Below are 12,846 nucleotides of genomic sequence, written 5' to 3' on the forward strand. Positions count from 1 at the left end.
CATGGGAGCTACCTGTATATCCCTCCAATAAGCATATATTATGACATGAATCCACACATGTATGCCAGTGGTTGTGATGGCAGAGAACCTAACAGTAGAGGTAGCTGCTAATTCAATCCCTATTTGCTCTAGCTATCTGTACACCTTTATTTGTTTTATCAAACAGGCAGGTTTGTAATCCTGTAATGTACCAGAGTCTGCTTCGAATGATTTAATAAACTGCCAGCTATAATGTGAGCAAATATTGCTTCTTGATTGGAGGGTGTGTGTTATATTGAACGCAAAGATCTGAAGGGACACCAGTCCAAATATTGGAAACAAATTTAAAGTGTGATATACAGACCTCAAATGCTCTTCTGATATTTAAAACCTTCTGTATTTAAAACCTAACCCACAGTTTTTTGGGATATGCCAGGTGCTACTCACCACTGCCTGCAACCCAATGTGTTCAATAGTCTGGCTCTTCTTTTCCTCCCTCTGCAGGGAGGAAGAGATCCTCCCCTGGGTGTAACTGCATGCTGTGAAGAATAGGACTTACAGCTGCCTCCAACAATGGCCAGTGCCTCCATTCTCTAGCTGCCACCCAGTGAATTGGTATAAAAGACTCCACTGAGCAGAGTGCAGAGTAAACTCATCTGGCTCCTGTTGCTGACCTGCCTGCTTTACACGCCCTTTGTGCTCCTTTGAACAGCAGTGCATCCTTTGCAACAAGGCAAAAAATAAACTTCTGTTTATATAGTCATGGGCTCTTTCCACCGAAGCAACCGAGCTGAAAGCCACTTCCAAGCTCAAGAAGAGCATGAACTGGACACTCTGGGGAAGAACGCATGGGACAATCCTGTGTATAATGGTTCACCTTCCTCTTCATTGAAAATCAGAACCATCTACAACCCCAAATCAATCCTAGAAAACCCCTATGAGAATATTGAGAAACTGACTGACTCTCCCGCCTATGAAAAAGAAAGCAAGAAAACTGAGGAAGCAAAGAAGAAGGAGAAGAAGCCCTTCCCTGGAATCTGTTTCTTTATCTTCAAAGGCATTCGAGGTAACTGGGTGGGATGAGGCGAAGCAGAGTTTGGAAATGCAGAAGAAGGCCAGCAGTTTGTGATAGCTTCGTATCCAGACAAGGGGAAGCAAGAAAATAACATTTTTTACAGAAATTAATGTAGAAATAGTGCTTGCTTAGTAAAGTGGTTGTTGTCCAGTACTTGGTTGCCCTGTGTCATCCAGAGGCTGTAAGGCAGGAATGGAGCAGACCCCAAATAATCTACTACACTTTTACATTTGATGAGCCTGAGCTCAAATCCACACCCCTCCAACTATTTGAACAATGCCAATGTAATTTTCCTGAGCTCAAAGAAATGTAATTATATAGATGCTCATTTCAAAGCAAGTTCCACTTATAGGGATCTTATAGTATCTTAGAGACTAACTTAGAGAATGAAGAGTTTTTTTGTAGTGCTTAATGCATTTTAGGATTGTTTATGTTTGAATTTGCAATTTGTTTAATTACTTTAATTGCATATTTATTGTCTTCTTCTGATTTTAGTATTGTTTTTAAGTAGAATTATTTCTAATATTTTGTAAGATGCCTTGAGTCCCATTATTGAGAGAAATTATTATAAATAATAATAAGAAGAACATAAGCTTTTGTAAACATCCTCAGATGCAAGACATATACTTGGGTTTGTGTCTATCTAGACCTATATAACTGGGTTTCATTAGTAAGTGCCAGGACTTTATTGGTTTGATTGTCACCAGTAAATAAGCAGGGGAAGAACATCATACATTCTCAGCTAACCTTGGCTGTCTCTATAAACTTGCGATGAAATGCTTTTTGGAAAGTTTTGTGATGATTTCAGAATTAATACCTTGTTACAATGTCATTTGAAATGATAAGGATCAGCTCATAGATTCATCGAATAATAGAGTTGGACGAGACCACATGGGTCATCTAGACCAACCTCCTATGAGGCAGAAAAAGCATAATCATAGAAGAGGAGAGTGTCACAAAGATTTCAGCAATCATGTGATAGAATATTAGATGGAATGGGGCAGCTTTTTAAATACTAAATGGAAGAAATTTGATACGATACAGGATCTGATGCATTGGAAGATTAGACGTCTGACTAGGTGAACCAGAAACATCCATATCTGCATTTTGTTCTCTTCTTATCAAATATGGCAAGACTCCCTTCCTTGAGCTGTCTAGGGTGATGTATTTCGCTGACATTTGTTTAGGGCATAGAAGTAATGGAATCATAGAATTGGGTCACATCCCATGCAACCCCCTGCCATGCACCTGCTCTCTATGTGTTACCTCGCAGTGTGTTGCCCTTGTTGCTGAAGCACTGAGCTGGGTCCAATTTTCACCCATCTATGAACCTTCATTAACAAGTGGTTCTGAAGAGAGAGGGCAGTCACTTGGAGTCTCCTTTGTGAGAAAAGAAGTGGGATACTAATATTAATAGTTACTGGGCAATTATAAGGCATATTCCCAGGCTATGTACCTTTCACATCTGCTGAACCTGGCAAAACTTGGTGTCACATGAACCTAAGTAGGTTGGGTTTATCCCAAGAAGATATGGAAAGTGGAACTATCAGAAGTGTTGGCAAATTCCCAAATATCCTGGGGATGAGTTGGGGAAAGGGAGCTAAAAACCAAGAAGGAATGGGGAAGAGAGAGGAGCCAGTTCTTGTTGATTAGACAATTGCTTCTTAAACTATGGGTCTCAACCCCAAATGCTCAGTGTTGAGGTCACGAAAGATTTGGCAACATTAAAAAGTTTCCCAACTCAACACATTTACATGAATCTGTTAGCAACCACGTGCAGTGTTTACGGTGGATTCTGCAGAAAATGCTTCAGTTGTACACCAAAAGTGAAATCAGCCTGCTTAGCAAAGCTTTGCAAATGCTGATTTAATATTGCTTGTTTTGGAAACTAGGATTGGTGAGAAAGTTTCAGTGGAGACACTTTCCCCCCATGATAACTCTTCCAGGAGTGAACTTCCCATCCGAGGGGCAGATTTCTCTCACTTTCTGTTGTTTCACTCCCTGTTCTTAATTTTGAGCCATTTGTAAGTTGGATGTTTGTAACTCAGGAACTGCCTGTACTTATTTAGTTGTCACCCCTCCAATTTTGTAGGGATTAGGAGAATAATCATTGTAATTATTATTATTACAGTATATTATTTGAGAACACAGAAATGCTGGACCACACCAACAACCACCATGTCAGACTACACAGAGAAGCCATTGAAAACCACAAGCATGTGGACAATTTCAATAGAAAGGAAGAGACCATGAAAATGAACAAAATCTGGCTACCAGTATTAAAAAACTCTAAAACTACAACAGCAAAACAGCAGAGAGGAAACAACCAGGCACATCTTAACATCTCTCAACAAAATGCTAATGAAGGTGGTCATTTGAAACATTCACACCTGGCTCCAGCAGAGAAGAGCTCTTTGCCCCACCCCAGCCATTCCACATATATATAAACCCATTGTCCTAATTCCAACAGATCTCACTACCTCTGAGGGTGCTTGCCATAGATGCAGGCGAAACGTCAGGAGAAATGCCTCTAGAACATGGCCCTATAGCCCAAAAAAACCCACAAGAACCAAATAATTTTTTTACCAAAAAAAACCAAGTAATTTGAAGAGTTAGTAAAGTGTGTATGTTCATATGAAACAGATTCATACAAACAACAAAGTTAATTGAGCCCATTGAAAGATGATTCCCTATGCTGTCATGCAGCCTTTTTTTGATGTCACAAATACGAAATGCATTGGACTCCTCACCCACAAATATCCAAACAACATTCATATGGACCATGTGAAGGGAAATCCTTGATAGCAGAAAGAAAGCTTTTAAAGGACCATTTTAAAGGAATGTGCTCCTCAAGGTTGAAAAAAACCCGAACAATCTTGAATGCCATTGTTTGTAAATCCCATAGTCTGAACCAACACTAACATTTTGATCAACCGGTTAACTAATGATAACTTTCTCTCTCAAAATTAACACCTCTGTCCAAAATGGACTGACTTATCTATGGGACAATGTAACTACTGTGCCTAATTCTCTTCAGAAAGGAACAGTTTCCTTTGCTCACAGCGTAAAAGGCAAAAGCTTATTCCACTCCAAGAGAACCTAAGAGAAGCACCAACCTCTTTTACACTCTGCAGCAGTGCTGCTTCTAGCCTTTTTGAATAATTGGTCTGGAAAATAGTTGTGGTGGTGCAACCAGGGGCAACTGGTACCCTGAGGCAGAATTGGTGTTTTCCTCTTTCTTGGAATGACTGCAACTTATCTATAGGCCATAACAAAATCCATAATTTTGGCCCCAAACATACTTTCAATTTATACATGAGGTTGATTTCTACAGATATGAGACAGATACAATGTTTGTTGCAGTTTTGTAATAATCATACCACTTTAAGGAGGATGAGCACACAAAGTTTTAACTCACGTTGGGAACCAGAAAGAGCTCTATGGCATCACTGAACATTAGTCAAGCTTTTAGCCTTCCTGTGCTGTTCAAATCTGAGTGCTTTCGATTAGGGTGTGGAGCCATATCCATCTCTGAGCTTTGAATCTGGGAGACCTTAGAACTGAACCACTTGAGATGATATGAAAGGAACAGGTTGGCTATTGATGTGGGCACACCTACTCAGCTTTCAAGTAGACATTTACATTTGCATTGGATTAAAGTTTAAGTGGGAACAACAGCAACAACAAGCCATAAGTAGTGTTTAAGCCCTTTTATGGTATCACATAGCTCATCAGCAGAGAACTGATCAAAGAAATGAACAACTTTCAAAAGGAACCCAGTCCATGAAGTTATTTGGCTCAGTGTGAAATGCAGATTCATAGCATCACAGGGTGTGAAGAGGCATCTTCGGCCATCAGGTCCAACTCCCTACTCATTGCAGGATCTTCGCCTAAGCATCTCCAGCAGGTAGCTGTCTAGCATCTTTTTGAATATGCCCAAGGAAAGCGATCCTACCATTTCTCTCAGCAATTGGCTCCACAGGTGAACTACTCTAATTGTTAACATGTTACTTCAAATGCCAAGTACCTATGTAGATCAGTTATCATATCAGAGGTGACATTCGTTGTCTTTGTACTTAGTGACTTACAATTAGATTGGATGGCATGCAAGTGATATACTATTCAATAGAATATATTAAATCAATTTATGATGAATTATTCTTATCAGGTTGCTCACATATAACTTCATCACATAGGCCTTCACAAACGCCCTAGGACACTTTCAACATACTTCATCTACAGAACCCCACACTGCCCATCACATGATGCACACTCACTTGAGCCAGGGCTCCATGGATGAACTGTGCCGCAAGCATCCTAGGACGCTTGCCCACCACACAGGATGAAGCCATGTTGTGACACTTCCCCACATGTGATGGGGAAGCATCGCTGCAGGTGATTGAGATGTAGGGTGACAAGATTGCCCTGCTCCCTCGCAGATTCACCACAGAGGCTGGATAATCCCCATGGAGCCAACAGTAAATGTGATAAAGTCCTTACTGCACAGCTTGTGTTTATATTTTGGCAGTTTCTAAATTGTCTACAACACTGGACCAGTGAATGTGTTCTATTTTGGGTTTAGTCTTGTATATGCATTATTGATTTCCTTTCCAAACCTGCAACTGAATGGTACCAAAGCAGAGATATTAACAGGAGAGAATGCTCCTAGAACATGGCCATACAGCCTGAAAAAACCTACAACAACCGAGTGATTCCGGCCCTGAAAGCCTTCAACAATACATTGATACCACATTGTTTCGGCTCAGAAGAAAACATCCAGTGCTATTCACCTACTTTGGAATGTTCTTCCTCTATCGCAATCAAAAAGGCATGGATCGTGGAACAAGACTGAGAGTAACAAAATGGGGGGCGTTGTTTCCCAAGTTTTAAAACTATCTCAAATGTCATATGGATTAGAAACTTGCTTTTTAACACAGTTAAATGCTATAGTGAAGGATTCAATTCAACTTGTGTTCAGGCTGCATCTACCCTGTGCAATTAATGCAGTTTGATACCACTTGAAAATTCCCTGGCACAATGCGATGGAATCCTGGGATTTGTATTTTAGTGAGGCACCAGCATTCTTTGACAGAGCAAGCTAAAGACCTTGAAAAACTACAACTTCTGTGATTCCATAGCATTAAGCTATGTCACTTAAATGTCACACCGCATCAATTCTATAGTGTAGATGGGCCTTAATTTTAAATTCATAAAGGACTACAACCTTATATGCTCACATTTATAAAAAATAGTCAAATCAACTGGCTTCTCGTGGGTCAGATATCTTTGACACATAGCCATTGAAATGGATTGTTAGACAAAGCTCAATTTTATTAGAGCAGTCCTATTTACATTAGTGCCAACATGCTAGAGCAACTGAGGTCCCTTTTACGCTGTCACATAAAATCGAATATCTGCTTTGAACTGGATTATCTAGCAGTGTAGACTCGTATAACCCAGTTCAAAGCAGATAACGTGGATAATCTGAATTATATGGCAGAGTAGAAGGGGGCTGAGTTGTTAATTTAATGGCCATAACAGAATGTGGATAAGTCCAGAACTATAATATTCATCACTTGTCCCTCTTATCTCTGTCTTTCCAGGACTTTGGGGCACAACTCTGACTGAAAACACTGCCGAGGACCGAGAACTTTATGTAAAGACCACACTGCGGGAACTGTTGGTTTACATTGTATTCCTAGTGGATATCTGTTTGTGTGAGTAGCATTGTTTCTCTGGGGGCTGTTTTTCCTTTTGTCTCTGTTTTTTCTTGGTTGCTATCTTCTTTAGATCAGTTGAATGTTGAACCCAGCCAATGCAAGACACCTGTTTGGTTAAATAGTGTGTTTGTATTTATAACTGAGTCCTTATATTGGGGAAAAAGTCAGGACAAAAGTAAAGTAAATAACTAATATGTCCCACTAGACCTCTCAAAACAGCCTCAGTGAAAGCCTGGGAAATTGGGTTGGTGCAATTTATTCAGATTTCCTCTGCTTGAATAGGTTTCCCATTCATGCTATGCCAATTTTAAGTGTTTGTTTTTCAGGATGGGTGTTTAGGTTAGAATGGTGGTTCTGTTACTAAACTGGTGAATACTCTAGTCAATCATCTTTCTATATGAACTTGCTAGTACAGACATTGTATTGGTAAAGAAATTTCAATACTTTTACAAATGATTTTTAAGAGACTATCCTGCTGGGGATTCATAGCCCACATAACATCATTTGGGCTGTCTCTGTCAGGCCCCATTTGGGCTGTCTCTGTCATTGAATTGTCTCTACTGGAAGGTAATGGTGGGAATATAAAGAGTATGGTATAAAAGTCTGTATGTATTCCTTTGTGTATTGGCTTGTTCCACATTCAAGAACTGCATAACTACAACCTCTGGAACAGGGGTCCTCAAACTTTTCAAATAGAGGGCCAGGTCACAGTCCCTCAAACTGTTGGAGGGCTGGATTATAATATTAAAAAAATTAATAAATTCCTATGCACACTGCACATATTCTATTTGTAGTGTAAGAATACTTTAAAACAATACAATAATTAAAATGAAGAACAATTTTAACAAATATAAACTTATTAGTATTTTAATGGGAAGTGTGGGCCTGCCTTTGGCTGATGAGATAGAATTGTTGTTGTGTGCTATCAAGTCCTTTCAGACTCAGGTTGATCCTGAGCGAGGGCCGGGTAAATGACCTTGGAGAGCCGTATTCAGCCCCGGGCCTTAGTTTGAGGACCCCTGCTCTGGACTATCTTCAAGAGGTGCTCCAGGCAGGTGCATTGCCCTACTCAAACCTGAAAGCCATATTTAATTAGAGGAGCCCAAAAGAGCCACTGAAAAGTTCTAAAGACATCAGGAGCAGACTGCAAAGGGAGTCAGTTGCCTGGGGTACCATTGTCAATAATACACTGTAGTGATTCATAGCATTAATGTTTAGTCCTTGTATAAATTTACTGCCTTTCATGTGTGCTCATCATCTCATAGAGTAAGAGTTTTGGTTGCTTTTGGTATGTTTAAAAAGAACAGGCAGTCCCCAAGTTAAAAACCAGTTAGGTTCTGTCGATTTGTTCTTAAGTTGAATTTGTATGTAAGTCAGAACAGCTACTTTTAAAAGCCAAATATATCTTTATAAATAAAAATGTAAATGTGCATTTGTGGGATTACCATAACTCAAAAACCACAGGACGAATTGGCACCAAATTTGGACACAATGCACCTATCCGGCCAACGATTGACCATCACTCATAAAAACACTAAAAAAAACCACAACAGAAGTAATTTAAAAAGCTAAAAAAACAAAAAAATATATTACAATGCATGCACAAAACCACACACACACACATGTGCAAACACACATATACACAAATACACACACACATATATACAAAACACATGTACACAGACTGGGCCACAGCAACACATGGCAGGGGACAGCTAGTGTGTGTGTGTGTTTGTGTGTGTGTGTGTGTACACACACACACACACACACACACATAGCTTTGGATAACATAGGTTAACACTCCTGTGGTGTTTGTTTTGCCATTTGTGCCCCTGTTCAAAAGATTTCACCTCACTTTCCGTGCCTGTGATATTTGGATTTTGAAAAAATGGTCTTGTTGTGGAAACAGGAATTGGTGATAAAGCTTCAGTGGAGACACTTTTTCCCCATGAAAACTCTTTCAGGAGTAAATTTCCCTTCCAAAAGGTCGATTTCTCTCACTTCCTGTTGTCTTACCCCCTTTCTTAACAATGAGTTGTTAGTAAGACAATGTTTTTAACTCAGGGACTGCCTGTCTATTGCATATTGTGTACATATAGGACTTTGTTGTGGCTTGTTATTTGCTTATGTTCCATAGACAAATAAAACTATGGAACCTAGACAAATAAAACTAAACCAATCTGATCTGACTATGTACTATAGTTCTGTCATTCAAGGAAAAGTGTCCTTCTCCTGGAGGACTGATTACAGGGAACATATTTGTTGAAACAGTTTTAGCGCTAACCATTTGTTTTAAGATAGAATGGAAAGAGATGGTCATATGACTTCAAACCAGACTCTGAAAGACCTTATATGAGCTTGCCTAGGTTTGCCAAAGGAGGCACCATTCTCAGTTCCTAGGAACAGCAACGTTTTCCTTCGGCTTTCTGGAATTTGAGATATATGCTTAACAACTCCAGAGCAATCTGATGTGTCTCTTTCAAATCCCAACACAGGATGGGGTGGCTGGGATGATAACATAGATGGTAGTGCCTATTGTATTCTCTGGGTTGATTTAATGTGGCGCTGTCCAAAACACTAAAGCATTTTATGTGAGCATAACAATCGTTGTTTGTTTTAGGAAGATTCATTTTTATCTCAAAAGAGCACCTGTGATGTCTCATAGGGCAACAGATTATATTTCATGCACTCTGCAATGGAGCAGGTATACCAGCCATATTTATCACTTGCAAACAGGGGCACAAAACTCAATCACAGTGGCACTGATATGATCTGGATGAAACAGAGGCTTTGAACATGTGTTTGTGTAGCATGCGTAATTGTCTTCCTTCCTTAAGAATTAATCTATTGAACTTACTGACTACTTATGTCTCTCTGCACGCATGCACACGTGTGATAACTTCCCCTTGTGGGGTAAGCAGAAGATATCTATCCTGGGAGCTAGGTCTGCATGGGCCATAGACACATTGTGAAGAGTCATTGACACATACACATACCCAACTCCCCCCCTCCCGCTCCATTGCTCCACCCTGAAAAGTTGAAATACAAAAAAACAAAACAAAACAAAAAAAATGCTCTTAAGAGAAAAGAGGAACACAGTTGTGTATAATTTTGTTATTTCCTTGTGTTTGTTTGACATGGTATAACTTCCCTATTTTTCACCAAAACTGTGTCTGATTCCAGTATCTCTTCAAGGCAATCTTTCCCTTAGGACAGTGGTTCCCAACCTTCCTAATGCCGTGACCCCTTAATACAGTTCCTTATGTTGTGGTGACCCCCAACCATAAAATTATTTTTGTTTCTACTTCACAACTGGAATTTTGCAACTGTTATGAATCATCATGTAAATATCTGACATGCAGGAAATATTTTCATTTACTGGACCAAATTTGGCAGAAATACCCAATACACCCAAATTTGAATACTGGTGGGGTTGGTGGAGGGGGGGGGGGTGTTGGTTAATTTTTGTCATTTGGGAGTTGTATTTGCTAGGATTTATAGTTGATCTAAAATCAAAGCATTCTGAACTCCACCAACAATGGAATTGAAGCAAACTTGGCACACAGAACTCCCAGGACCAACAGAAAATATTGGAAGATGTTGGTGGGTATTGACCTTGAAGTTGTAGTTCATCTATATCCAGAGAGCACTAAGGACTCAAACAATGATAGATCTAGACCAAACTTGGCACAAATGCTCAATATGCTGAAATGTGAACATTGGTAGAGTTTGAGGAAAATAGACCTTGACATTTGGGAGTTGTAGTTGCTGGGATTTATAGTTCACCTACAATCACCTACAATCAAAGAGTATTCTGAACCCCAGCAATGATAGAATGGGGCCAAACTTTCCACACAGAACACTCATGACCAACAGAAAATACTGTGTTGTCTGATGGTCTTTGGTGACCCCTCTGACATCCCCTCACGACCCCCCCAGGGGTCCCAACCCTTGGGTTGAGAAACGCTGGTATTTCCTCAGTTATTGATATCACCTATATGATTTGCAGTGAAGATTTTTCCCCTATTCTGATAAACTTTTTTTTAAATGTTCATTTTGCTCAGATCTTTTTCTGGTAGTTATGTTTATTGCTTTAGCTTTTATGTTTTGGCAGTTAGTGCTGATTCTTTGAGATTTTTGTATATGTCCACTAAATAAAGCAAACATTTCCATGCCTGTAGTGTGCATTTAACTTAATTTGAGTTTATCACAATTCCTACCAACATTTAATTGCTCTAGGCAATTTGACACAAGGTACAAGGAAGGTATAGCCAGAAAAAATGATGTGAAGATATTCCAAGGAGCACTGACACTTTGCACAAAATTGCACAAGATCACATATAACCTATTCCTTTGCAATGGAATCTACACTGTTTTAGTTCTATCCAAGTCTTGGAAATGTTTGTTGCCTCAAATGATGAGCTGTGCATGAACTGAATATGGCAGTTATTGTTGAAGGCGGGATAGGTGTGTCATTTATAGTTTTCTCCTTCCTCAATCACGTCCTTCCTAAATACATTGCACATCACACTGATTGTCTCAGAGGCAAGCTAGAAAAAAGAAACCCGTACATCCAGAGGCTTTATCACTTGTCAGCAGAGTTTGACTGCACAGCCTGACCTTGTGCTACTTCCTGTTTAAGAAAACTCCTTGACTCAGTTTTCATCCAAACTCGCAGTGGAGGCTTTAAATCTTGACACATTGCATTATTTACAGCTATACACACACATCAGGATCCCCTCATCTCCTATCAGTCATTGGCATATGCAGAGAAATACTCACAGTGGTAACAGATATCAGCAACAGATGTATGGCAAGAAGCAACAGAATCATGGCAAGAGAGACAATGCATGTTTGCAGTGCTCTTTTAAACCCACTGCTTCTTGTGGAGCCCCCGGTGGCGCAGTGGGTTAAATCCCTGTGCCGGCAGGACTGAAGACCGACAGGTCGCAGGTTCAAATCCGGGGAGAGGCGGATGAGCTCCCTCTATCAACTCCAGCTCCTCATGCGGGGACATGAGAGAAGCCTCCCACAAGGATGATAAAAACATGAAATCATCCGGTTGTGCCCTGGGCAACGTCCTTGCAGACAGCCAATTCTCTCACACCAGAAGCAACTTGCAGTTTCTCAAGTCGCTCCTGGCACGACCAAAAAAAAACTGCTTCTTGTCATCAGACAGGGACAAAAATGAAAGATGCAACTTGTGTCATAATGGTCACATGGTCATGACTAAGCTTCTTTAGCATGTCCCTTCAGTTCCACATCATCACCCACTTAACACTTTAGTAGGTGTGTGAACACATGTCCATTAGAACTGTATTTATCACCAGTTTAATGCAATAGGGTTACAGCCACTGCATTCCTGTCTAACTGTGCATTATCTAACTAACAGTTATGTCCCTTTCTGGATGCATCTCTTAATGAATTAACATATATGTAGCAACTGAGAATTATGAAATTAGCCTTGGGAGTTGTTTTCAATACTTGTGTTTCAGTGCTTGTCTGCCTTCCTGGGGTATATTTGCATTACAGAAGCACAGTAGATTCTCAGTTAACTGGCACACATTGGAATTGGTAGATGCCAAATAAATGGAGTTTTGGTTATTTGAGAGTTACCATAAAATATGCCTACTACTATACCCCATACTATACCATACCATAAACTCTATATTAATTTGCAATTGACATTAAAATATAGCAATTAAAATAAATAAAGACAAATTTAACCAAATGTACCACAGTTTTGTTGTATTATTAAAACAGTTTTGTGAATGCAGTATAATTCCATTTTTGCCAGTTCTTTGTGAGTTTCAGTTGAGTTCTGGTTAACGGAGAGTCTACTATAGATCAGTTTCATAACACTTTAATTATCATGGCTCCATCCTATGGAACGTTAGTAATTTTAGACTTGTAAGAAACTTAGAGTGCATATGTAGCCATTGCAGAATGAATGCTGTTCAACGCCACTTTAACTGTCATAATAAATAAACTTTATTTGTATCTGCCACCATCTCTCTGAAGGGCTCGGAGCGTCTTACAAAAAGCACACAGTAGTGCAAACACACAAAATAC

At 39.7% G+C, this 12,846-nt stretch overlaps 1 protein-coding gene across 1 annotated transcript in view; it reads left to right on the plus strand.

Moving 5' to 3' along the window:
- The first annotated feature begins 653 nt into the window (after positions 1–653).
- PKD2L1 (polycystin 2 like 1, transient receptor potential cation channel) overlaps positions 654–12,846 on the plus strand; it is a 32,708-nt gene continuing 20,515 nt past the window's right edge. Inside the window, exons 1-2 of the mRNA XM_067466918.1 lie at positions 654–1,045; positions 6,658–6,771. Coding sequence (XP_067323019.1) covers positions 742–1,045; positions 6,658–6,771 — 418 coding nt within the window. The 5' untranslated portion in view covers positions 654–741. The remainder of the gene's footprint in view (positions 1,046–6,657; positions 6,772–12,846) is intronic.

This window comes from Anolis sagrei, chromosome 3 (assembly GCF_037176765.1).
Source record: "Anolis sagrei isolate rAnoSag1 chromosome 3, rAnoSag1.mat, whole genome shotgun sequence".
Classification (NCBI taxonomy): Eukaryota; Metazoa; Chordata; class Lepidosauria; order Squamata; family Dactyloidae; genus Anolis; species Anolis sagrei.